Source organism: Oryctolagus cuniculus, chromosome 17 (genome assembly GCF_964237555.1).
Source record: "Oryctolagus cuniculus chromosome 17, mOryCun1.1, whole genome shotgun sequence".
Classification (NCBI taxonomy): Eukaryota; Metazoa; Chordata; class Mammalia; order Lagomorpha; family Leporidae; genus Oryctolagus; species Oryctolagus cuniculus.
Window position 1 is genome coordinate 739,754 of NC_091448.1, and position 25,031 is coordinate 764,784.

The 25,031-nt window shown below is 61.8% G+C and overlaps 1 protein-coding gene and 1 long non-coding RNA gene across 10 annotated transcripts in view; both read left to right on the plus strand.

Annotated features, from left to right (window-relative positions):
• The first annotated feature begins 7,581 nt into the window (after positions 1-7,581).
• CSNK1D (casein kinase 1 delta) overlaps positions 7,582-25,031 on the plus strand; it is a 30,511-nt gene continuing 13,061 nt past the window's right edge. For 7 of the 9 annotated variants that reach the window (XM_070060090.1, XM_051838857.2, XM_070060088.1 and 4 more), the window contains exons 1-4: positions 7,582-7,988; positions 12,846-12,956; positions 24,103-24,251; positions 24,685-24,913. In XM_070060090.1, the coding sequence (XP_069916191.1) occupies positions 7,913-7,988; positions 12,846-12,956; positions 24,103-24,251; positions 24,685-24,913 (565 nt within the window). In that variant the 5' untranslated portion in view covers positions 7,582-7,912. Of the gene's footprint in view, positions 7,989-8,463; positions 8,602-10,422; positions 10,443-12,845; positions 12,957-24,102; positions 24,252-24,684; positions 24,914-25,031 lie in introns of those variants that run through there. The other 2 variants (XM_051838860.2, XM_051838849.2) reach the window with 2 other exon arrangements.
• On the plus strand, positions 12,963-22,561 carry LOC138845964 (uncharacterized). The gene is made up of 2 exons (XR_011383307.1): positions 12,963-18,186; positions 19,748-22,561. It is a non-coding gene; the product is annotated as an uncharacterized lncRNA (long non-coding RNA).

The following is a 25,031-nucleotide window of genomic DNA, read 5'->3' on the forward strand; positions in this document are numbered from 1 at the left end:
GGGTCCCCCCCCATCCCAGCCAGAAGAGGCCCAGGGCTGTCTCCACTGCCATCCCCTGGGGACTGGGGACCACCCACAGCTGACTCTGCCTGGTAGGCGGCAGACAAGGCTGTGCTCAATCAGACCCTGCCTTGTGGGGCCCGAGGGGCAAAGGTGGTGTCCCTAAAATGGGCGGGCGCCCACCAGAGGTCACCAGAGGTCGCCATGACCCTGTAGAAGCCTGCGGATCAGGCCAGGGAGAGGCCCTGGGGAGCCCAGAGCGGGGACGGGGCCAGAGGGACCCACAGGGCACCTGGGGAGACCACTCAGCCATGCCTGGGCCTGCAGGACAGACCCTGCACCCACAGCAGCCCCCGGCAGCTCCAGCAAGAGCCCGGAGGACCCCACATCACCACTCCCCAGCAGTGAGCAGGCTGAGGGGAGAGGCCAGAACGGAAAGGCCTCGGAGGCACAGGGTGAAGGGCACCGGGTCTGGGGTGCTGCCCCCCAGGGACATGCAGTGAGGGCAGCAGGAGGCCCGGGCCTGGGCGCTGACCGCTGAGCACGGCTGGGGAGGCCCTGGAGCCCTGGTGCGTCCCGGCAGAATTGTCCGAGTTAGGGGAAGTGTTTTGTAAAACCGTGGCAGGAAGGGCAGAGCAGCTCCTATCTAAGGTGGAAACCCCTGTTCCCGGAACTTCCACACCTTTCTAGAACCTTCCGTCTGGGGGCTCCTGGGAGAGGAGGCTGGCGATTGCCAGAGGGCAAACGAGCAGAAGCGGGAGAGTGAACCAGCAAGGCCTACGGCCTGTGCCGCGCCGAAACCTCCGCCACCTCCTGCAGGCTCCTGCCCCTTCCCCTCCACTGCCAAGCCCCTGGCTCGGGAGCTGTTGGGCAGGAAGCTAGAAATCCCCCATGCGGGGAAGCTGGGGGGCGGAGCTAAGGACAGCGAGGCTCGGATGCAGCCCGGGATTTTACACTGGCGTCCTGTCCACATCCCATAATCAACAGGTGGTCCTGGGCCCCAAGGAAAGCTCCCCCAGGAGACCCCTCCCTGCCCAGCACCACTGGGGCTGCCCTGCTGGTCTGTGCCCATCCCCGCCCCGCCCGACTCTGCCACCTCTTCTCTCGGGTCTGCTCTGCACCCAGGGCCCGCCCTCCCCGCCCGGCGCTCGGGACTGGGACGATGATGACGCCCGAGCCCGGCAGGTGGGAGGTTCTGCCCGGAGCAGCAGCTGTGGGCGGAGGCCTGGGCTTCCCTCCGCCCCTCGGGGTTCCCACACCTGTGCCACCTCTGGGAGGAAGTGTGGGGCAGTCCCCACGGCCGCCAGCTCACCGTGTGCTCACCTGGGACGGGCACCTGGCCGTCCAGGTGCCCAGGGCGGTGGTGACTCAGTGCCCGGTCACCGCAGCGCAGCAGGGGCCTGACGCCAGGCGCCAGACACACCCTGCAGGCCCGGCCCTGACTTCCTGACCAGCCACAGGTGGGACGCTGGGGGTGCCAGCCACAGCCCCGGGTGGGGGTCCGGGGTCCACGCCGACCTCCCACAGCTGCCATTGTTGGGGGTGTGAACTCCTGGCCCTCACTCACACCTGGGGGACGCCGAGGACACAGGGCGGGGCGGGGATCTCATTCCTGACGGGCAGAGGTAGTGGGGCTGGAGGGGTCGCACGTGGAGCAGGACAGGCGGCCTGAGGCAGGGCGCTGGGGCAGAGAGGAGCTGCCCTCAGACTCCAGGAGGCCACAGGACCGGCTCCCCGCCTGGGACCGGGTGACAGGCGAGGGCCCCCTTGGGGGCTGGCTGAGGTCAGGCCGTGGGTGACTGCGGTGGCGACGGCTTAGGTCCTTGCACCTGCAAGCTCCGAGTGCCTGTTTGTGAGCCCGCCAGAGCCAGCCCCCAGCCCATGGGTGGAGGGGCAGGGAGCTGGGGTTCGGAGGTCGAAGCTGACCGGGAGGAGGGCAGGACAGGGCCCTCGTGCAGTCGACCACCTGCAGCCCTGGCCTCCACGGAGCTCTGGCAACACAAGGCCAGGGCCAAACCTGTGGCAGCAGCCTAGCACTTCCTGTCTGTGCCCTTTCCCTTCGCTCTCTCCTCTAATCTGCTGCTTAGGACACGGGGGTGATGGCTGGAGCTCCAGCTACTGCTTTAGATAAAAGAGGACAGGACCACATCCCAGGTTCGGGCATGCCTGAGCTGGCAGCCAGGCAGACACAGGAGTGCCTGTCCTGCCCTCCTCCCGGTCAGTTCTCTGGGGACTGAATTAGGGCCACAGGAGGGACCGTCCCCCGGACTTGCTGTCAGGAAGGCAGCCGTGCAGCTGTGCTGCCCCCATGCTGACCCAGCGCAGGGGAGTGCTTGGTGTACAGACCGAGTGGACAGAGCAGCCAGCAGGGGCCCAGGACAGGCAGGGACAGCACTGCCACGGAAGGGGATCAGCTTCCATGCACCACACAAGTGCACACACATACACATATGCATGCACCAGGCACCCCCATATACGTGTTCGTGTGTATACACATGCGTGCAGACACATGCTTGTGCACATTCACACACACACATGTACACTGCAGGCACACAGCACACAAGCACGCACATATGTGTGCATACAAGGCACGCCCACACAAGCATTTCTATGTACACAGATGCATGCAGACACATGCACACACGTGCACACGTGTACACAGTCATGTACTCACACATGCATACACCCATGCATGCATTACACACAAGCACACTCACACATGCAAACCCACGTGCACACAAAAGCACACATGTGCATGCACACGCACCCACCTCCACACGTGGACATTCACACCCATGGACACACCCATGCAGCAGCACACACGTACAGGCATTTGCCCATGTGTACACACACATCACACGAGCACACCTCAGTCCTGGGTCTCCCTCCACACTGGCTGCCCTCTCCCAGACCACGGCCCTTCCTCTTCCTCCAGACCCGGTCCGGAAGCTGCCAGAGCCGCAAACCACAGCCCCAGGCTCAGAAAAGGAGAAGAGAGGACGGCGCAGGCCAGAGCCCGCTCCCACGGGCTCCGGGGAGGCTCCTGCACGGGTGCCTCTTCCCCCAACCAGGCGAGGGCGTGTCCCTGGTGCTCTCACCCAGCCTGGCTGCCTCCAGCCGGCCTCCGGCCTCCAGGGTGCCCACTGGGAGTTGCCAGGTGGTCTCTGGCCACCTGTACCTGAGGGTGGCCTCCAGCAGGCACAGATGGGACTGGAGAAGAGGGAGAGAGAGTCAGAGGGAGCCTGGCCAAGACCAGGGGCCCCATCGACCCCTACCCACTCACCCATGCGGCCGTGTCCAGCCCAGGCCAGCGCCAGCAGCTCAGGGGACTCCAGGGCCTACAAGCAGCACCTGCCAGGTGCCCCTCCCCCTCCCAGGCACAGCCTGCTGGGGGCTCCCCCCACCCATGTGATCCTCGCGCTTGCCCAGGGGACCCCAGCATGACCCAGGTGGTCACCACCTGCCCAGCACAAGGGTGCTCTTCCCTCTTGGGGCCATGAGTGACCAGAGCAGCAAGTCCCCTCCGCCTGGTGGACCTGGCGCTGGGGTCAAGGGGCTGTTCATTCCCGCCTCGTGCCCAGGCTCAAAGCCAGTGGCCCCAGGTGGAGGATGGGACTGAGGGAGGACGCCAGGGCCCTGGCTTCCAAGCCGAGAAACTGAAGCTGGGGCCTCCCCTTGCTCGGCTCACGCCGTGGGGAAGCTGTGCGTGAACCAGGAGTCCCTGTGCACAGGTGCAGCCGCGGGGAGGCCGGGAAGCACCGGCACTAAGAGTTGCCCACAGAGCCTGGGCCCAGCTTTCCAGCCCCAAAGCAGCTGCTGACAAAGAGGAGGCGGGCTGGTGTTGGGCCCTGCTGTCCCCGAAGCCCACAATGTGGGGCCTCTTGGGGTGGGGCCTCTGGGAGGCCCTGCCCTCATCCCCTGAAGGAGAAACCGTGCCCCTCACCGGACCCAGGGGCCGCCCCGGTGTTGGAGTGCCAGCCCCCAGAACTCCTCCAGTTTGTGCTGCACAAGGGCACGAAGGCCAGTGGAGGCCCCAGGTCAGCACCAGACGGCTTGACGCACTGGGCCTGGCACAGCCCGTGCGCCCCAAGGGCACAGACAGGCGTCTGTAGAGCAGGAGGGCCGGCCTAACACCTGCCCGCACTCCTGCCGTCCCCACTGCCCCAAGCCTTGTCAAAGCCCAGACAGCAGGGGTGCCGCGGGCAAGTCTGGGCACCACCGGACAAGTGAGGGAGCCAGCTGTGGGGGGCACGAGAGCTACGGGGGGGGGGGGGCAGCCTGGGAGGGGGCCATGGGGTGGGGCAGCCAGGCTGGGGAGGGAGCATGGAGGGGTGGCCTGGCTGTGGGGAGCACGAGAGCTAGGGGGGGCAGCCTGGGAGGGGGCCATGGGGTGGGGCAGCCAGGCTGGGGAGGGAGCATGGAGGGGTGGCCTGGCTGTGGGGAGCACGAGAGCTACGGGGGGCAGCCTGGGAGGGGGGCGTGAGAGCTACGGGAGGGGGGTGGCCTGGCTGGGGGGGATGCGGGGCGTGGAGACAGGCTGGCTCTGGGGGGGTTGTGAGAGCTACAGGGGCAGCCCATGGGGCTACAAGGGGAGGAGCCAGTCAGAGCTGGGACAGGCGAGAAGGCCTGAGCTGCCTGACGGGAGGTTCACAGCCACCTCCGGCTACCTCATTCAGCACGGGCATCTCCACACTCTCCCCAGCCCCCTCTCTCCCTCCAGAAGTTCTATTTTTTCAGATTTATTTAGTTATCTGAAAGGCAGAGTTAGAGACAGAGGTCTTCCAGCCACTGGTTCACTCCCCAAACAACAGCCCTGCCCAGGCCGAAGCCAGGAGCTTCTTCCGGGTCTCCCTCGTTGATCCAAGCACTCGGGCCATCTTCCGCTGCTCTCCCAGGTGCAGCGGCAGGAGCCGGCTCGGAAGCGGAGCAGCCAGACTGGAACCAGCGCCCACACGGGATGCCAGTGCAGCAGGCGGTGGCTTCTCCAGCTACACCGCAGTGCCTGTCCCTCTCCACCACCGCCGCAGCTCCTGAAGCCTCTCGTCTTCCCAAACTGAAGCTCCGTCCCCGTGACACCGACACCCGAGGCCCCTCCAGGAAGCCCCTGGCGTCCCCCCTTCTGGCTCAGCCTTGAGCCATGGCGTCCTGTGGGGTTTGTCCCTTGGTGTCGTCGGGTCACTCGGCAGTATCTTCAAGGCTCCGTGTTGCGGTGTGGACCAGGAGTTCTCATCTCCAAGTCCCGACACTGCTCCCCGGCTGGCACGGCCACGGCCACGGCCACGCTTCCTTCAGTCACACAGAACACTCGACGCTGCAGCTGCCGGGGCCGGCCCCGTGGCGCCGCAGGAGTGAGTCAGCAGCCACCAGTCCCGGCCGCCCCACTGCCGTCCAGCTCCTGGCCGATGCACCTGGAAGACAGTGGAAAGCAGCCCAAATGCTTGGGTCCCTCCCCCACTGTGGGAGACCCGCAAGAAGCTCCTGGATCCTGGCTTTAGCCATTTGGGGAGTGAATCAGCAGATGGGAAATCTCTCTCTCTAACTCTGCCTTTCAAATAATTTTTTTTTTTTTGACAGGCAGAGTGGACAGTGAGAGAGAGAGACAGAGAGAAAGGTCTTCCTTTGCCGTTGGTTCACCCTCCAATGGCCACTGTGGCCGGCGCTGCGCTGATCCGAAGGCAGGAGCCAGGTGCTTTTCCTGGTCTCCCATGGGGTGCAGGGCCCAAGCACCTGGGCCATCCTCCACTGCACTCCCGGGCCACAGCAGAGAGCTGGCCTGGAAGAGGGGCAACCGGGACAGAATCCGGCGCCCCGACCGGGACTAGAACCCGGCGTGCCGGCGCCACAAGGCGGAGGATTAGCCTAGTGAGCCGCGGCGCTGGCCTCAAATAAATATTTTTTAAAAACTGGAGCTGCCATGAAAAACCTAGAAATTTAAAACTTTGAGTCCCTCTGCGTCCAGCGTCTGCATCTCACAATGATGATCGCCTTTCCTTTTCTGTTTAATGAGAGAGAGAGAGAGAGAGAGAGAGAGAGAGAGAGTCCATCCACTGAAGATCACTCCCTCAGTGGCTGCAACAGCCAGGGCTGGGCCAGTCTGATGCCAGAAACCAGGAGCTCTGTGCAGGTGTCCCACGTGGGTGCCGGGGCCCAGGCACTCGGGCCGTCCACTGCTGCTTTCTGGACCGGAAGTGGTGTAGCGGGGACTCTAACTGGCGCCCATCTGGGATGCCAGCACCGCAGGAGGCGGCTGAACCCTGACCCCACTGAGCTCGCATGCAAGTCACCCGCCCCCCCTGGGCCAGTGTTTCTGTGGGCCAACTACTGGAGGTGCCGGCTGGAGGCCACCGGGGCCAGTCCCAGCAGTCAGGCAGGAGCAGCCGCCTGGAGTGGCCTCGCTGCTGCAGGGGGCTCCGGGGAACCTGACGTCCAGTCTGGCCTCAGGTCACTCAAGTGGGCAGAGGGGCGGAGTCGGAGCACAAGGGGCAGAAAGGCGGGAGCAGGGCGCTCCTGGGGCTGGGGGATGCCTCACACGGGGGCCGCAGCCGGTGCTGGGGCAGCTGGGCAGCACCGCTCCCGCCGGGGTCCCTCCTGGGCGCCACAGGCACCAGCTCTGGTCCCGGTGACACCCCCTTGTCCTGAGCCGTTCCGAGAATGAGCAGCAGGCCGAGGGGTTGCCCCAAGCCCTGCAGCTCCTCGAGGCGCTGGCAGGAACTGCAGGGAGTGGGCGCCAGGCTCCTCCTGCCCCCCTCCCCCGCCTTCCCGCAGAAGAGCTAGGAGCACATTGTGTCCACGAGGTGCAAAATCCACCTCTGACCCGTGAGCCCGAGAACCTGGTTCCAGGCCTGACTGGTGCCCGGGGCCCCAAAACCTGACCTCCAGACGTTGGGGGTCAGGAGGCTGGATGGAGCAGAGTGTGGCTGGGGATGCGTGCCCTGGTGCTCGCCTTCAGCAGGCTGGGGAGCACGCGGAAGCCCCAGAAGATCGCCCTTCTTGGGCCCCCCCCCCCGGGGTGTCTGGAGGGGACCAACCCCGTCGGGATGCCTGGAAGAGCCCCCCACCGTCTCTGCGGGCAGAGCTCAGGCACAGGGATCCAGAGCTGCCTTCGGCCTTAACTTTGGAGTCCGTGACCTCCTTCGCAAGGACGCCCAGACCCCACGAAGCTGGGACCCAACGCTGACTCCGGCCAGCGCCCAGCCTCACCCCGCGTCCTTCCTGCGGGGGCCCGCACGCCGTTTCCGCGCTCGCAGCCTACAGGGCTCCCTCCGGATCGGGGCGGGGGCGGGGGCGGGGGGAGGTGTCAGCTCCAGCCCCGGGAGCCCCCGACCCCCGTCTCCTTCCTGCACACGACCCGCTCGGGTCCTTTCCTAGGTCGGTCGCGAGGCATCTGCGGGGCAGGGGACGCCGGCACGTGGTGCCCGCTGGCGACAAGACGACGGGTGGCCTTGGGTGGCGGGGACCGAGGGGCGAGGGGCCGGGGTCCGGCGTTGCGGGCGCGGGGCGGGCAGTGCGCAGGAGCTCGCTCGCCCCGCCCCAGCGGCGAGGCCCCGCCCACCGAGCGGCGAGGCCCCGCCCCGCCGGGTTGCTAGGGGAAGTGACGTCACAGCACGATGGCGGCGGTTCCTTTAGGCAGCTGAAGGGGGATTTAGGCCCGGAAGATCCGAGTCCATCCGCGGCGGGGAGAGGGCGAGCTGGGCCGGCACGGGCCGGAGCAGGGGCGGCGGCGCTCGAACTGTCCCATCCGCCCCGTATTGAGGCGCTGGGAGCGGTGGAGCGGCCGGAAAGCTATGGTGAAAGCGGGGCCGTGAGGGGGGCGGAGCCGGAGCCGGACCCGCAGTAGCGGCAGCAGCGGCGCCGCCTCCGGAGCTCAGACCCAGGAAGCGGCCGGGAGGGCAGGGGCGAGCGGGCCGCCGCCATGGAGCTGAGAGTCGGGAACAGGTACCGGCTGGGCCGGAAGATCGGCAGCGGCTCCTTCGGAGACATCTATCTCGGTGAGGCCCCGCGAGCCGCCGCCGCCCCTCCCCCCGGCCGCCCCTTCCCGCGGGGGACCCGCACCCCGCAGCTGTCCGAGGCCGGGCGGCCGCGGAAGGCGGGGGCGAGGGCTCAGGAGCCGCCGGATCGTGGCCAGAAACCATCGGCCGCTCGGCGGACAGCGGGGTCTGGGGGTGGGCAGGACGTGGGGGGGGTCAGCGAGGCCTAGGGGGAGGGGACAGCGGCGCCTGGGGATGGGCCGGGCCGGGGGCGCAGTGGCACCGAGCAGTGGGACGAGGTCCGGTGAGGAGGGGGCTGGACAGCAGGATCGGGGGCGCGGGGCCTCCGGGAGGGGGTGCCGCCGGGTCTAGGGGTCTCCGGGCCTGGGGGCGGGCAGGGCCTGGAGCAGGCAGGGGGCAGGGCCGGGCGGCAGCGTCCTCCGCTGGCCTGAGGTCGCCGCCGTCAACAAAGGCCACTGTCCCCCGTCTGCGGTGGGTCTGGCGCCTGCTGGGGCACCCGCATCCCCGCACTGCACACGTGTGGGCGAAATGTCAGCATGACCTGCGTGCTGGGGGCGGTGGGGGGGTCCCTGTCAGAAACGGCTCCTGGTGGCTTCCGCTGGCCCCCTTGCAGGTAACTGACCGGCCGCGGGCCCTGTGGGCCGCCCCTCCCCCCCGCGCACGCACACACACGCGCGCACACGACACCTTAGTCCCCAGTAGGAGGGCGGAAAGTGTTGTCTGGGCCGGGACGCGCCCCGCAGCCATTTCCGGGACCTGTGGGCCCTCGTCCGTGCCCAGGTGTGGGCCCCGGCAGAGGCCAGTGACGGGTCGGGAGGCGCACGGTGCGGGATTTCCCGGGAGCTTGGTTCCGCGGTGGAATCCCGTTCCTGAGTGACTCCGAAGCCCGGGCCGGCAGGTGCACTTGCTGTGAAGGGCGGGTGAACAGGCCCTGCCTCTGTCCTGCGCTCCGGCCGTCGAGGGCGGAGGTGGTCGTGAGGACCTCTGGGGCCTGGGTGCTTCCAGGCCGCGTGGATGTCTGAACCTGAGTTTCTCCCTTAATAGCCTGCTGAGTAAAACATGCTTCAGAGGCATTTTAAATATTTATTCTAAGTAGTCTGCCAGCTGCGCGCTCAGCAGTGCCGGGAGCCGGAGTGCCGGGTAAATGGAAGTAGTTGGCTTATTTATAGAACAATGGATTTTTGGCAAAAGTTTTAACCTCAGGATTTGGGATCTACACCGAAAAGCCAGCCCATCAAGCACCCTTCCGTGGGCATCAAAAGGGGAGGCTTTGACACTTTGTTCTGCGGCCTGAGACGGCTTTGTGCTGTCAGAGGTGGGTTCAGCCAGTCCAGTCGTGGCACGGTGGTCACCAGGCGACTCACGGACACGGGAGCTTCCTGTGGAGTGGAAGCCCAGTGAGGCGCCGTCCTCGGCTACCCCGCTGTGCTGGCTGGGCACGCCGTGGCACTGCGTACAGTCCGGCTCCAGAGGCCGCTGCCTCTCACATGGGCTGTGGCCCGCATCCCTCAGGGCACGACCCGTCTTCCTCCAGCAGCGTTGGCGCTGGGCCCACGGCTGACCCTCTGAGGACAGGCTGTGCAGGCTGGTCGTGCCTGTGTCGGACTTGAGGTGTCGCGACCCCTTCTCGTGTGGCGTGAGTGCCCTTGACCCTGCCCTCCTGCTTTGAGCTCCTACCTGGCATTTCGTGTGCTTCCAGGTGTTTGGAGCTGGAAGGAGGGAAGGCAGGGGCGGGGTGGGGCCAGCACCCTAGGGCTATTTGCCAAATGCCTGGGCTCCGGAAAGTGTATGTGCTGGGTTTGGGCCGCTAAGAAATTCAATGTCAGTTGTCAGTCTCAGCCTGCCGCATCCAGAAGTCTCTTCAGAAGGGCAAGCTGGCAAGGTGTGGCAGCCCGCACACCTGTGGAGTGGCGCTGGTGTGGGCCGTGGCTGTGTGCCCCCTGCGCTGGCACTGTGGTGGCCGTGTATGTCACCATGTGCTGGAGGTGGGGGGTGTCCAAGGCAGTGGAAACCCCTTTCACTCCTACACACTTGCTAGCCTCTGAAAACAGAGGACGTGTTCCTAGTGTGGACCGTGTGTTCCCAGCCTGGCATCCCAGGGAAGAGGCCGCGCAGGCTGGCGGGGCCCGGCACGGCTGAGCCTCTGTCCTCCGTCGCGTTGGTCTCCAGAGGCAGGCGGTGGGAGCTGAGTGCCGGGAGGGGGGCCCTCGCCGGCGGCTGGCGTTGGTCTCCATCCTGGGGAGGGGCCCTGAGCAGCCTCTTTTGGTTTTCACATTTCCCCCGGCTCAGCTGTCTCTGGAGCGGCACCGCGCGGGGTGTGTAGCACGCAGAACCCCACAGTGCTGGCGGCCTGGAGAGGAGAGGAGTTCCCGATTCTTCTTCCGGCATCGCCCCTGTGCCGTGTGGAGGGCCGGGGCGTCTGTGTCCCTCGGAAGTGGGCTTCCCTGAGTGCTGGTAGGAGAAGCCACAGTTCTGCCTGGGCCACCTGGCTGACAGGTGCCCTGTGAGATGACCGTTGCCCAGCTGCTCCGAGGCGGGTCCCTGTTGCCTTGTTGTTGGGACAGCGACATCCTGGCTGGCAGTGCAGAGTCCTTCCCCGCCCAGGGACGGGCTCCTGCTTCTGGGCTAGGCTCACTGGGTTCTCCCTCTGCTGTCTGCGCGCCCTGAGGGGTGCGCTTTTCTCTTCTAGGACCCACAGCAGCCTGTGTCCACATAGTGACTGACCCTCTTAGAGCAGGATTGCGGAGCTGCCGCTGCCCGCCCCGCTTTGGGCTTGGTCTGAATCTGGAACCGAGCTCAGCGACACCTGTCACACACTGGTCCTTCCGGGGCACTTCTCAGACCTCACCTGTGGTGGAGGGCACCTGTCTTATTTCCAGGCCTTTTGTAGAGTAAGACCGCGTGGCCGTGGCGCCATGGCTGCTTGTGCTCGCCCCTCTCGTGGACCGGTGTGCGGAGGGGTGTGCACGCCAGCGGGTCTGACGTTTGCCCGGCCAGGTGGGGGTGTTGCCCACCGGACACAGGGCCTGAAGCTGTGTGCTGGCACTCCTCCCTGACAGGTGCGGAGCAAGCACCGCCCTCGCGTCCGCTGGGAGCCTGGACGTCGGGCGGCCTTCCCGTCCAGTCCTGATGGCTGGCCCGGCCCGTGGGGCTGGCTCTGATGGGGTGGGGCTCGTGCTCAGAGCTGTCAGCGTTGCAGGGCATCCGCCCCTCGGCCTCAGGGAAGTGGAGCGAGCAGTGTCCCCGCCCTCCGGCAGTTATGTGGCTCCCTGCCGTCCTGTCGCTGTGAACCTTGGCTGCCACCGGCCACACTGACCGAAGGCTGTGCCACTGCTGCTTTGGGGTGAGGGAGCTGCTGACGTAACTAGCAGATGACTCACTGTCCCTCCCATCTGCTGAGTCCAGGTCTGTGAGGGGCACGGGAGGTGCGTGATGAAGTCATTTCTCTGGTGATTGGGTAGATTGCCTGCCTGTCGACAGGAGAACCAAGTGTATGGCCCGCCTCCTGAGTGCCCCAGAGAGCGCTGGATGGAGAGGAAGCTCTTAGGCCGGGACCGTCCCTGCAGGGACGCGCTGAGGGTGCCTGCGGCGCTGCAGCCTGGGGAGGCTCTGGGCCTGGACTTGCTGAAGTGCTGTGTCTCGGGCAGCCATTCCAGGCCATTCTCGGGTGCTGGGTTTGTTCCCGGAATGTGTAAGCGGCAGCACTCGATTGTTCTCGTGCTGGCTGACCTCACGGCTCATCTGGGAAGCTCAGAAGGCCAAGTAATTGTTACCCCGTTCATCCCCTTGGCTGCCTGGGAATCAGTGGGGGCCTGGTTGCTAAGGACCAGCCAGTTCCTGGTCCTGTCCGGGCTCCTAGGGCCAGGGTTCATGCCTCAGGGACGGCAGCATGTGCTGGGTGCAGAGGGGAGGCCAGCACAGCCCAGGGTCAGGGTCAGGCGTGGGACGTCTGTGTAAAGCTGAGGTGGGGGTTGGACCACACGGTGCTGCCTCTGGACTCGTGGGCTGGACATCACAGTGGTAGCTGGTGCGTCACCAGGTCTGCTACAAGCTCACCAAAGCTGTGGTTAGGGCGCAGAAAATCAGTCTGTTCCGTGTTTGGTTATTAAATAAGCAGTTGTTTGGAGACAGACAGCTGTCATCCACTGGTTCATTCCCCGAGTACCTGCACCAGGAGGCTGAATCGGGGTGGAGCCAGGAGGTCAGTCCCGGCCTCCCACGCCGGGGAGGGAGGGGCAGGTGCCCAGCCGTAGGTGTCACTGCCGCTCCCCAGGCTGCACGTTGGCAAGAAGCTGAAGCAGTTGACTCAAACGCAGGCACTCCTCGTGCCATGCCAGGTGTCCCAGGTGGAGTCTAGCCACAGGGCAGACATCCTCAGAGTGCATCTTTCTGGGCTGCTATCCCCAGGAGGCCAGAGGGGCATCCCTGGGCCTGGTTGAAGGCCATGGGATGTGCTGATCCGAAAGGATCCCTGTGACCGTGTGGGGCCTGAGCCCTGCACAGCTGCCTGACCATCGAGGTCTGTGTGTGGCTCACGCCAGGCCCAGTGGGCTGGGGTGGTGTGGGTTTTGGGGAGAACCCAGCCCTCCTGCGACAGGGAGATGCAGGCATACCCCGTGGGTGTTGAGGCAGTGCTGAGAAGCAGGGACAGAATCACTGAGCAGGTGGGTTCAGGGGCACTTCCTGTGCAGTGTCTGTGCCCTGACACTGAGCAGGGTGGGCTGTGTAGACTTCCTGCCGACAAGGGGACCGTGGTGATGGTCTCCAAGGACCTGTCATCCAGAGGGGAGCGTACCGGCGCCGGGTGGGCTGTGGGCAGCAGACAGCTGACGCCTGTGGTTTTCTTTCTTTGCCAAGGTACGGACATTGCCGCAGGAGAAGAAGTCGCCATCAAGCTGGAATGTGTCAAAACCAAGCACCCTCAGCTCCACATTGAGAGCAAAATCTACAAAATGATGCAGGGAGGAGGTAGGTCCCTCACCGTGAGAGGAACCAGGGCTCTGCTGGGGGGATGCGTCCTGGCTTGTTTGGGGAGGGGCGGAGGGGTCTGTCCACACTCTGGAACAAGGCACGGTAGTTGCATTCCGAGGCTCGACGGAAAGAAACTGAGTGCTGCCTTCCTGCGTGTTGTCAGGTAACAGTGTCTTAGAAACCGAGGCTTCATGTGACCTCGTGGTCCCTGGGTGTGGCCTCTGCCTGCTCTCCACCCTGGGCCCCTTCAGACTCTGGGCTCCCGTTCTTCCTGGCAAAATGAGGACTTTGAAGATGGCTGCCTGTGACTCAGCCTGTGTGCTCTCCCCGTCCTGAAACCTCACCCCAGGGCCTCGGAGCCTGGCTGGAGGGCCAGCTGTGGAACCTGGACGTGCCATCCCGATCCAGGGTGACCGCGCTTCTGTGGGCTCTGAAGTAGCCTGCCTGGTGGAGCACGGAGGAGTTTCCTTTGGGGTCTCAGAGCCGTGAAGACTCGGCACCCGTGGGCATCCGCAGGTCCCGCCTCGGGCTCCTGGAGGGGACGGCAGTGCCTCTCCCTCTGGAGGCCCTGGCGGTCAGGAGCCCTGTGGTGCTTTGCTCTGCCCCGGGCGCCCTTTGCATCCCTTTCGGCCACGGTGGTGGCGCCTTGGATGCCTTCCCTCAACCAGAGTGGTTTCAGCTGAGTGCCGACGGAAACCAGAGTTGCCGAGCTTTGCTGGGCGAAGTGAAGGTGACCCCCCGTGCCCTTGGCGGCACAGACGCCCCCAGCAGCACGCGCCTGTGTCAAGTGTCCGGAGGAGGCCGAGGAGATGGAAACTCCCTGGTGCCCACCCTGTCGTGCCCTGGCCGTGGCCCAGAGAGAGGTGGACAGAGTCCCAGCCCCGAGTGTCTGCACTCGGGGTGCCCTCAGCAGAGGTCGTAGGGGTTGAAGGTTGTAACAAGTTGCAGGGAGCAAATGATGCAGGCTTCGGCCTTTGGTGGCTGGGAGCTGTGCCGGGGGCTTGCACCTGACAGCGGCACAGCCGGTTAAGCTGTGGCTGCGATGCTGGCATCCCAGCAGCGGAATGCAGATTCAGGTCCCAGCTGCTCTGCTTCTGATCCAGCTCCCTGCCGATGAGCCTGGGAAGGCAGGAGATGGTGGCCCGAGTGCTTGGCACCTGCCACCCAGGTGGAGCTTCTGGCTTCAGCCTGGCCCAGCCTGACCCAGCTCTGGCTGTTGGAGCCATTTGGGGAGTGAACCAGAGTGGAAGATCTCTGTCCATCTGTTTTCTCTTTTTGTCTCTCTGCCTTCCAAATAAATCTTGACATCAAGGAACAGCACACCTCGGGGCAGGGGCGGGGGAAGAGCCCCTTAAAAGCCCAGCTCGGGCACTGGGTGTAGGACAAGGTCTCACTGCTGCTGGCTGTGGGGCTGCCATGTACTGTGGGAGGCTGGGCAGCAGGCTGGGTGTGGGAGCGCCCCTCCCCTTGGTCATGGCCTTCTGCTCTGTCGTAAGGCAGTGCCACCTGCCCCAGGGGAAACGTGCCTTTGTTTAGGACCCCTTGTTGGAGCCATGGGAGTCACTTGCTCCCTCTTTGCTGCCCATGTCTCTTCTCCAGGATCTTGGAAACCAGTAGGATTCCAGAAGTGAACCCTTTGTTGTGTGGGCTTTGCATGTAAAGCCACGTTGGGCACTGCCTAGGCACGGGCCAGCTTTTACACCTGTTCTCAGTGCATGCCTGGCAGGTACCATGAAGTCAGAGTGTGTCCAGGAAACCAGTGCTCGTAACTCAGGTCATTGACATTCTGAGACCAAACTGGAGTCACAGACAGGGTTGTAGGAGTTGCTGTGCCCAGAATCCACCTGGGGTTCCTGTGGTCCAGCCTTGGCCGGACATGTCCTTTAGGTGGACACGAGACAGCACAAATGCCTCTGACTGTGGTTGGTTGGTTGGTGTTTTCCCCCTCAAATTTGGGAACCACATACTGGTATTCAGGAGAGCCCCAGTCCGACCTGGCTTATGTCTGATTGGCACGAGTGGTGCTGCAGGAGGAAGCTGAAAGCCAGGCGCGCCCTGCCTCCTGCTGCTCTCAGCACTGGGGTCAGCCAGGACCTCCCACGCGCCCGTCAGGCCCAGCCGACCTCTGGTCCTGTGCAGGAGAATTGGTGTCATTAGCCTTGGGTTCCCAGTGGAGACTGAGGCACGGGTGACCATGTTACCTCCCTGAGGACACGGGCTTGAACTTCGGCATTCCACTGCCTGCTCTCCACAGCGGTCAGCTGTCGGGAGGGTGCCCCAGGTGCTCCCACCTGTCCAGAATCTGGTCGGGACAATAGATTACAAATCAGAAATAAGCGGAAGTTAGCTGTTGGATGGACAGCAGGCTTTTATCTGAGTGGAGCAGCGCCAGGGAGGACCTGAAGGCTGTTAGCTGCTCTCCAGTCTGATGTCCCCAGAAGCCACTGCGGCCACTTCCTCAGCCGAGCGCGTTTCCGTGGTTGCAGCTGTGTGCAGTGGGCAGGCGTGGGGGGTGGGGCTCTGGCTCGCAGGGCGGCCACTGCCTGCCCACCACCATCTTCTCGTCCTGACTCTTTCACAGTACCAGATAACGTACCCAACAGGTCAGGGGTCAAGAACGTTAAAGTGGACCCCCAGGAGTGGGGTTATGGCCCCCAAGGAGCCGGGCACCCGGGGCAGCACACCAGCCCCTGCTTGCTCTTTGTTTTCACCAGAGAAATGTCTAGAAGCACTAGTGATGCTTCAAGGCTGGAATTTTTATTTGCGATAATGCAGTCTTCAACTTTATGATGACACTTGTCACACGCTGGGATGGAAAGCGTTCGCCGGTCCCTGGCCTCCGGGCTTGGATGAAGCCTGTGTGTAGGGTCCGGGCTGCGGGGGGTGGGGTGGGGTGGGGTGTGGCGGGACGGGCAGGCTGGGTGCCGCCGTCGTGGTGTGGCAGTGGCCACACTTGGGTCGCCGTTTTCTAACTGCTGGCCCCACAGGCTGCTTCAGGAACTCGAGTCCACATGTTGCTGGTACGAGATGTGTGGTTCACGGTGGCCCCCTGGCCGGGCCTGTGCCGGGAGGTTCCTGCTGCACAGGGGCCTCTTGGCCGAGGGCGCCCTGGGGCTCCCCTGCGGGTCAGTCTGCCGGGGCGCGCGCAGCAGGCAGAAAGCTTTGCCTCCTCTGAGCAAAGGCACTTTGCTTTTACTGTGTCGTGTCCGGTCTCGGATGCCATGGATAGGGCCACCGTGTCATTTGCCACTGAAGAGACAGAGCTGCCGTGGGGCACGCCCCCGGTTGTAAATGGGTCGGAGCCTGTCCGTGCGTGACCCCTGAGTACCGCATTTTGTGAGTGTTGTGGGTGTAGCCACAGCGCATGGATTGCGGTTGCTGCGTCATGCCCCGTCATGCCTGTGTACGGCGCTGCACTTCCTGCACTGCACTTCCTCCACGGTGAGGAGCTGTGGGTGGTTCCTACAGCCAGTGCCTCTGGGGACTCCCGTGCACTTGCCACAGTCCCCCAGCCGGCGTCTCCAGCTGAGTGGGGGCTCCTTCGTGGCTGCAGTTGACAGGCCCTTCCAGAAAGTGCTCAGTGTCTCTTCTGAGGGGTGGTGCAGACCTGAGCTGCCGCCTGCCTGCGCCAGAGCTCGGTGTGTGCCGCTTCCTCGTTGTCCTGCGTGTCCCTGCTGGTGCTGCCCCAGGCAGCACACAAGAATGAGGACAGGAAAGGAAGAAATAAACCTGTTGTTTATGGAAAGTAGAGTTTGCCACGTGGGGAACACAAGGCAAATTAGAAAAGTGTTTTTTTGTTTTCTTTTTCTTTTCTTTTATTTGGAAGGCAGAGATAGGCAGATCTGTCTGCCGGTTCTCTCCACGGAAGTACAAAATTTGGCTCCTGGCTGGTCCAGGCTGAGCCAGCAGCCCGGAACTCCACTGGGGTCTGCACGTGGACAGCAGGGGCCCACGTGCTTGGGCTGTCATCCTCTGGCTCCCCGGGTGTGCAGGAGCAGGAAGCTGGACACAGAGGCAGGCACTCTGATGTGCAGACATGAGTGTCCCGGCCAGCAGCTCGCTTTGCCAAACACCCGTCCCCAGATCAGAAAGGTCAGCAAGATACTAAAATAAGGTCAAAATAGATAATCAATTCATTTCATTACACTGACGGCCCACTCAGTTAAAAATTGTGATTTCTCTCTCTTTTTTAAAGACACTTATTTGAAAGGCAGAATTAACAGAGAGTTCTTCCATCCACTGATTGCTTTCCCAAATGGCCAGAGTTGAGCTGATCTGAAGCCAGGAGCCAGGAGCTTCTTCTGGTTTCCCACATGGGTGCAGGGGCCCAAGGACTTAAGGCATCTTCGCTGCTTTCCCAGGCACATTAGCAGGGAGCTGGATCGGAAGCGGAGCAGCTGGGACCTGAACTGGTGCCCGTAAGAAATGCTAGTGCTGCAAGCAGCAGCTTTACCAACTACACCACAGTGCCAGCCCCAAAAGAGGGATTTAAACCAGTCCACTGGTTCACTCCCCAACTTTCTGTGACAGTCGGGTCTGAGCTGGGCTGAAGCCAGGAGCTGGAACTCAGTCTAGGTTTCCCTCGCGGAAGGCAGGAACCTGGGCTCTTGAGCCATCCTCAGGGCCTTCCGGGGTCCGCATCGGCTGGAGGCTGGAGCCAGAGCCGAGTGTCGAGCTCGGGTGCTGGGACACAGCGTGCTGAGCGTCTGTTTCTTACTTATATGATTCATTTTATTTGAAAAGACGGAGTTACGGGGCGGGGGGATCTTCCATCCACTGGTTAACTCTCCAAATGGCCGTTAACGGCTGGGGCTGGGCCAGGCTTAAGCCAAGAGACAGGAACTCCACCTGTATCTCCAATGGGTGGCAGGGTCCCAAGTGTGTGGAGCAGATTCTGCAGCTTTCCCCGGCACATGGCAAGGGCCTGTATTGGAAGTGGAGAGCTGGGACCCAGCCTGGTGCTCCCATACGGGAAGCCGGCATCGCAGGCAGCACAGCACTAGCCCCAGCTGCTGAGCGTCTCCCTGGCTAGGCGCAGTGCCTGTCCCCAAAACAGATTTTTACATGCTACTTACAGGGATCAGCATCGTGGAGCAGCTGGTCCAACCCCTGCCTGTGATGCCAGCATCCCATGTGGGCACTAGTTTGAGGCCCAGCTGCTGCTCTTCTCATCCAAGGCCCTGCAGGAGAAGTCAGCAGGAGATGGTTCAAGTGCTTGGGCGCCTGCGTCCACCCGGAGACCTGGATGGAGCTCCAGGCTCCCGGCTTTGGCCTGGCTCAGTCCAGCTTTTGGGGCCATTTGAGGAATAAACCAGCGGATGGAAGATTCTCTGTGTAACTCTGCCTTTCAAATAAATAAATAAATAAATAAGGTGCTACAGAGAGCTGCCAGAATAAGCCCATGAGGAACGTAGGTTAAGTCCCAGGTGAGCACTGGCTGGAGGGCGCTGGGGACGCTCCCCTGTGCGCAGACCCCTGTGTTGGAGAAGGGAGATGCAGCTGGGGGGCTCTGTGGAGCGCTCTGGACAGACAGTGGCAGCAAAGTTCCTTCTCTGACAAGATGACCCCAGAACTCACAGAGGCGCCGAGTGGCCAAGGGTGCTTCAGACCCTCCTGAGGGACTGCAGCTCGCAGGAAGGGCCCTGGGTGCACCTGGCCCTGCGTGGTTCCCAGCACCAGGCCCCACACAGGCGTGCAGGCTGCCTGCAGATGTGGCTGGCTTCTGTGCCGGCGACTCGAGGCTCCCCTGGCCGTGTCTCAGAGGGACGGGCCATCCCGTGGGGGAGCCCTGTGGGCAGCCACAGGACGTTGTGCCGTGTCGGTGCTTTGCAGTCGATGGTGTGGTCCGTGCGGGCCGGCCCTGCTCCCCTCTGCCTGAAGGTCTTTCTTGAGCATGCCCAGCGCTGCAGTGGCCACCCACTGTGGTCGCTAGGTGAGGTCTTCCTAGGGTGCTTGTGCTTGGACTTCTCTGAGCTTGAGTCTGTGGTTCCCAGTGCGACTCCACCCCTCCTGCCACCTCTGTCCCCTCCTTCGCGGGCTCCAGGTGACACGCGGGCTGGAAGCTGTCCCGTACTTACTCATCACTTGTTGGCTTTTTCTCAGTCATGTTCTGAAAGCTTTGGCTGCTCCTACCGTGTCTGATCTGTCACCAGTCCCACCCTGGTTTTTTTGTTTCTGTTTTTCACTTTGTATTTCAGAAAGTTTTGAATTTATTGAACACCGGTTAGGAGGTAGCAGTGTCAAGAGCGCCATGTTCCCAGCACCCAGACTCCTCTGTCCCTGCCCCGCCCCGCGGTCTTTCCAAGTCAGCGTAGTCTTCATCTCTAGATGTCAGGTTTGGGTCCGTTTTTATATCTCCCTTGCCTTTGTTTAACTTCCTTGACATGGAATACAGTTAAGATTTAAAATGACTTTTTACAATTTATTTTTTAAAAATATATTTGTTTATTATTTGAAAGGCAGAATTACAGAGAGGGAAAGAAGAGAGAGATTTCTGTCTGATGGTCCACTCCCCAGATGGCTACAATGGCAAGAGCTGGGCCAGGCCAAAGCTAGGAGCCTGGAACTCCTTCTGGGCCTCCCACATGTGTGTCGGGGGCCCAAACACTGGAGCCATCTCCCCCTGGTTTTCTTCTGCCTTTTTTTTTTTTTTTTAATTAAGATTTATTTATTTACTTGAGAGGTGGAGTTACAGAAGGAGAGACAGAGAGAGTCTCCCACCTGCTGGTTCCCTCCCCAGATGGCTGCAACAGCCAGGGCTGGGCCAGGCTGAAGCCAGGAGCCAGGAGCTCCATCCGGGTCTCCCACGCGGCTGCAGGGCCCAGCACTTGGGCCGTCCGCTGCTGTTTCCCTAGGCCACAGCAGAGGGCTGGATCAGAAGAGGAGCAGGTGGGACTTGAAGTGGCACGGATATGGGATGCCAGCACCACCAGCAGAGGTTTAAGCCACTATGCCACCGCATCAGCCCCAATTTTTTTTTTTTTTTTTTTTTTTTTTTTTTTTTTTTGGTAAAAAGATTTATTTATTTCAATGGGAGAGAGAGAGAGATCTGCCATCCGCTGGTTCACCCTCCAAATGGCTGCAAAGGTTAGGGCTGGACCAGGTGGAAGCCAGGAGTTTCAACCTGGTTTCCCACAGGGGTACAGGGGCCCAAGCACTTGGGCCGTCTTTCTCTGCTTTCCCGGATGCATTAGCAGAGAGCCGTATTGGAAGTGGAGCAGCTGGGACTCAAATCTGCACCCATATGGGATGCTGGCATTGTAGGTGACGGTTTACCCATTACGCCACAGCGCTGTTCCCCTTTGCTTTTCCAGGTGTATTAGCAGGGAGCTAGATCAGAATTGGAACAGTGCAGGGGCCGGCGCTGTGGCGCAGCTGATTAATGCCCTGGCCTGAAGCGCTGGCATCCCATCTGGGCGCCAGTTCTAGTCCCGGCTGCTCCTCTTCCGATCTAGCTCTCTGCTATGGCCTGGGAAGGCAGTAGAAGATGATCCAAGTCCTTGGGCCCCTGCACCCGCATGGGAGACCCAGAAGAGGCTCCTGGCTCCTGGCTTCGGATTGGCACAGCTCCGGCCGTTATGGCCAATTTGGGAGTGAACCATGGGATGGAAGACCTACCTCTCTCTGCCTCTCCTCTCTGTGTATAACTCTGACTTTCAAATAAATAAATAAGTCTTTAAATTGAAAAAAAAAAAAAAAAAGGAGCAGTGTAGATTTGCACTGGTGCTCATACAGAAGTGATGCTGGCCTGACCCACTGTGCCAGAACAGTGGCTCTGTACTTTTTTTTTTCCTTAAAATTTTATTTATTTATTTGAAAGGCAAAGTGTTAGAGAGAAGGGAGAGAGGCCTTCGTCTGCTGTTCCCTCCCCAGATGGCCACAGTGCTGGGGCTGGGCCAGGCGCAGCCAGGAGCTCCTTGCAGTCTCCCATTTTGAGTGACGGCGGCCCGGTCCTTGGGTCACTGCTGCTGCTCCTCCCAGGACCGTGGGGCAGGGAGCTGGGCCGTCCACGTGGGACAGCTGGGACTGAACCTGCGCTCCGGTCTGGGACGCTGGTGCAGGCGATGGCGGAACCCAGATGCCGCGACGCCGGCCCCTGTGCTGACTTCGTTCTGTTTGGTGTTTTAAGGGTTTTGTTTTTTCAGTGCATCTGCAAAGATAGTGTATACAAAGGATCGAGACGTGAGAGGTACTGGTCCAACACTAATGAGTCTGTAAGATAGTGTATACAAAGGGTTGAGATGTGAGAGGTACTGGTCCAACACTAATGAGTCTGTAAGAGTTAGGGTTCTGGGAAGGCGGAAAAGATTACACATTTACAGGTTGGAAACTGCAACCGGAATAAGCCGGCTAAGTCCTGTTAACGCCTGGTGAAGAGTCTGAAGACTCCTCCGTGTTTTCAGTAGACGAGAGCCTCCGCGGGCCACGCTGGCGGTCCTCTTAGCACAGCAAGAGTGAGGGGGTCCCGACTGCCCCACGCTCTGGGTGTGCCCCCACCCCATCCCACTCGGCTTCAGGAAGCAGGCCCCGGCCCGCGCAGTCCCCAGGGATCTGTCCAGCACCGCCCTGGGGTCTTCCGCTGCATTCTAGGACCACCATGGAACACATTGCACATTGCAAATCTGCTAAGCTCATGAGACAGTGACTGACGGGGGAAAATGCTTTTAATTATGGACTCAGTCCACTGGTGTGTTTCAAGAGGTGCAGTGGAAGGAATTAACTTCTCCCCAAATCGGCAAATGGCACACAGTTCCGTGAAGGTCGAGGTCCCATGTGGCGTCCTGGCAGGAGGAAGGGCACGACGGGCTCCGCCCCCCCCCCCCCCCCCGGGGTTTTCAACCCTGAATCTGCGCAAGGTGGAGGGAAGGGGTTGTTAGGAAATGAGGCATCTGCCATACTCCTTCCTAAGCACGTGTCTTTTTATTTTTAAGATGGACTTATTTGTGGCCAGCACCGCGGCTCTAATCCTCCGCCTTCGGCACCGGCACACCGGGTTCTAGTCCTGGTCAGGGCTCCAGATTCTGTCCCGGTTGCCCTTCTTCCAGGCCAGCTCTCTGCTGTGGCCCGGGAGTGCAGTGGAGGATGGCCCAAGTGCTTGGGCCCTGCACCCGCATGGGAGACTAGGAGAAGCACCTGGCTCCTGGTTTCAGATCAGCGGGGTGCGCCGGCCGCAGCGTGCCAGCCGCGGCGGCCATTGAGGGGTGAACCAACAGAAAAGGAAGACCTTTCTCTCTGTCTCTCTCTCTCTCTCTCACTGTCCACTCTGCCTGTCAAAAAAAAAAAAAAAAAAAAAAAAGATTTATTTATTTGAAAGAGTTACACAGAGGAGAGGCAGAGAGAGAGATCTTCCATCCACTGACTCACTCTCCAGTTGGCCACAACGGCTGGAGCTGAGCCGATCCGGAGCCAGGAGCCAGGAGCTTCCTTCGGGTCTCCTATGCACGTGCTGGGGCCCAAAGACTTGGGCCATCTTCCCCTGATTTCCCAGGCCATAGCAGAGAGCTGGGTAGGAAGTGGAACAGCCAGGACTCGAACCTGCGCCCATATGGGATGCCAGCATTGCAGGCAGTGGCTTTTACCCACTACGCCACAGCACCGGCCCCAAGGGGACGGGTCTTCTAACGCTAGATCTAGAAAGTGGAATGTGGAATCAATCCGTCGTCCTCCCCTGTAGGGCTGTCCACTGGTTAATGAATTAAAGAAACGACACGAAACCACTTCAGCCACGCAGACAGCTGCGGGCCTTGTGGGCGATGGTGCTGCTGGCAAGCCTGTCTCCTGATTCCCACAACAAACAAACTCCCAGCTGAGTGCGAGCCGACTGTCCTGACAGCTGTGCGCTCGCAGTTACGGCTGCTCCATCCAGGTCTCCAGAGCGGTGGCACGGGCATCTGCCATTTCCAGGCACATACGCGGGAAGCCAGGGAGTTCCCTACTGACACCAGATTTGTCTGCAAAGAGAAGAACTGACCCTGCCACGCTCGGCATGAGCAGACAGTGTATCCAGCCGACTTCCAGCGCTGTGTGTGGAACCTGACGGACAGTTAGGCCCGTGCTGGGAAAGCACTGCGAAGCCTTGCTTCCCTGAGGACCCGGAGCGGGGATCAGACTGGAGGACGTGTCGGGGAGGGGTTCTGGAAAACAGCTGTGTTTTTATTTATTCATGAGAGCGAGCTCCCCTCCGCTGGTCTGTTCCCCTAACGGCGGCTGGGGCTGGGGCTGGGGCTGGGGCCTCCATCCAGGTCCTCCACGTGGGTAGAGGGACCCAAGTACTTTGTTACCCCTGCTGCCTCCCAGGTGCACAATAGCAGGACACTAGAATTGGAGGCAGAGCCAGGACTCACCAGGTTCCCTGACAGGGATGCGGATGCCCCATGCAGCAGCTTGACCGGAAACCCTGACGCCTCTAGCTTCCTCCCCGTGCTCAGAGCTGTGGGTCAGTGTTGAATGCATCCTGTCATCTTTGTTCTCATATCACTGACTTGTCTGTTTCAAACTGTGGCTACAGATCTCCAAAAAGACTTCATTGATTTTGCCTTTTTAAAATTTAAGATTTATTTATTTATTGGAAAAGCAGAGGTATAGGGAGAGAGAGGAGAAACAGAGAGAGGTCTTCCATCTGCTGGTTCACTCCCCAAATGGCTGCACCCACTGGGACTGGGTCAGGCCAAAGCCGGGAGCTCCTCCCCCTCTGGGTCTCCCACGCGGGCACAGTGGCTCACCTGCTTGGGCATCCCTCACTGCCCTCCCAGACACATTTGCAGGGAGCCGGGTTGGAAGTGGAGCCGCTGGGACTGGACTGTGCGTTCTGACACGGGGTGCTGGCATCGCAGCTGGCGGTTTAGCTGGCTGCACCACGGCCAGCCCCTGCTTCTGTTTCTATCTCAGCTGGTCAGCAGCAGAACGGTTTGCTGTTTCTCTCCTCCTCTTCCTGGCATTGTAGACCCTCTGAACCTCCTTAGGGTAACTGGCTTTGACTGGCCTGCTGCTCCTGTCCGCGCGGCCTTTTCTTGCCCTGCCTTGCCCTGTCTCTCCCGAGTTGCCCATCGCCGCACTGGCGGCCCTGTGCGGGGAGGAGGGCTGGGTGTTGGGCCGGGCGCTGGTGCGGTGGCCTGGGCTGACGAGTTCTTGGTTCCTCACCCAGTGGGCATCCCCACCATCAGGTGGTGCGGGGCGGAGGGCGATTACAACGTCATGGTGATGGAGCTGCTGGGGCCCAGCCTGGAGGACCTCTTCAACTTCTGCTCCAGGAAGTTCAGCCTCAAGACTGTCCTGCTGCTTGCTGACCAGATGGTACGACCCTGGCTCCCTGGGCCACGCTTACTCTCGTCTCCGGGGCAGCCTGGGAGGGCGCAGGTGCAACCTGAGGTTTGTTTAGCCCTTGCCTGGAGGCAGCTGGGGAGTGGGGAGGGCCTCCCTCTCCAAGCTCTCGGCACTGGCTTTCTTCCACGTAGGAGCACAGCTGACTGCAACCAGTGTGCAGTTTCCGGGCGAATTCCCCTGTGCAGACCAGTGTCTGGCAGGAGGGCTCGGCCTGCTGTGTGTGGCCCCCTTGCAGGCCAGTGAGGGCAGAGAGAGGGCAGCTCGGGCACGTCCAGTTCGGCGCCCCCGTCCTGACGGTTGTTGGGAGCGTGCCGGCACGGGCTCGGGCTTCACTGCCGCCTGGCTGCTCCGTGAGGCTGCGGCTCTGGGATTTCACCGCGTGCTGGTGCTCGTGTCGCCGCAGATCAGCCGCATTGAGTACATCCATTCGAAGAACTTCATCCACCGAGATGTGAAGCCAGACAACTTCCTCATGGGGCTGGGGAAGAAAGGCAACCTGGTCTACATCATCGACTTTGGGCTGGCCAAGAAGTACCGGGACGCAAGGACGCACCAGCACATCCCCTACCGTGAGAACAAGAACCTCACAGGGACCGCGCGGTACGCCTCCATCAACACGCACCTCGGAATTGGTGAGCCCCGCCCGCGGGGTGCTGGCTTAGCTAGCTGTGGGTGTGTGCATCGCGCATCTCGGGCGCCCAGGCTTGTGAGCGTGTCTGTTGCCGGGGCCCTGATCAGGCCTTTGTAGCA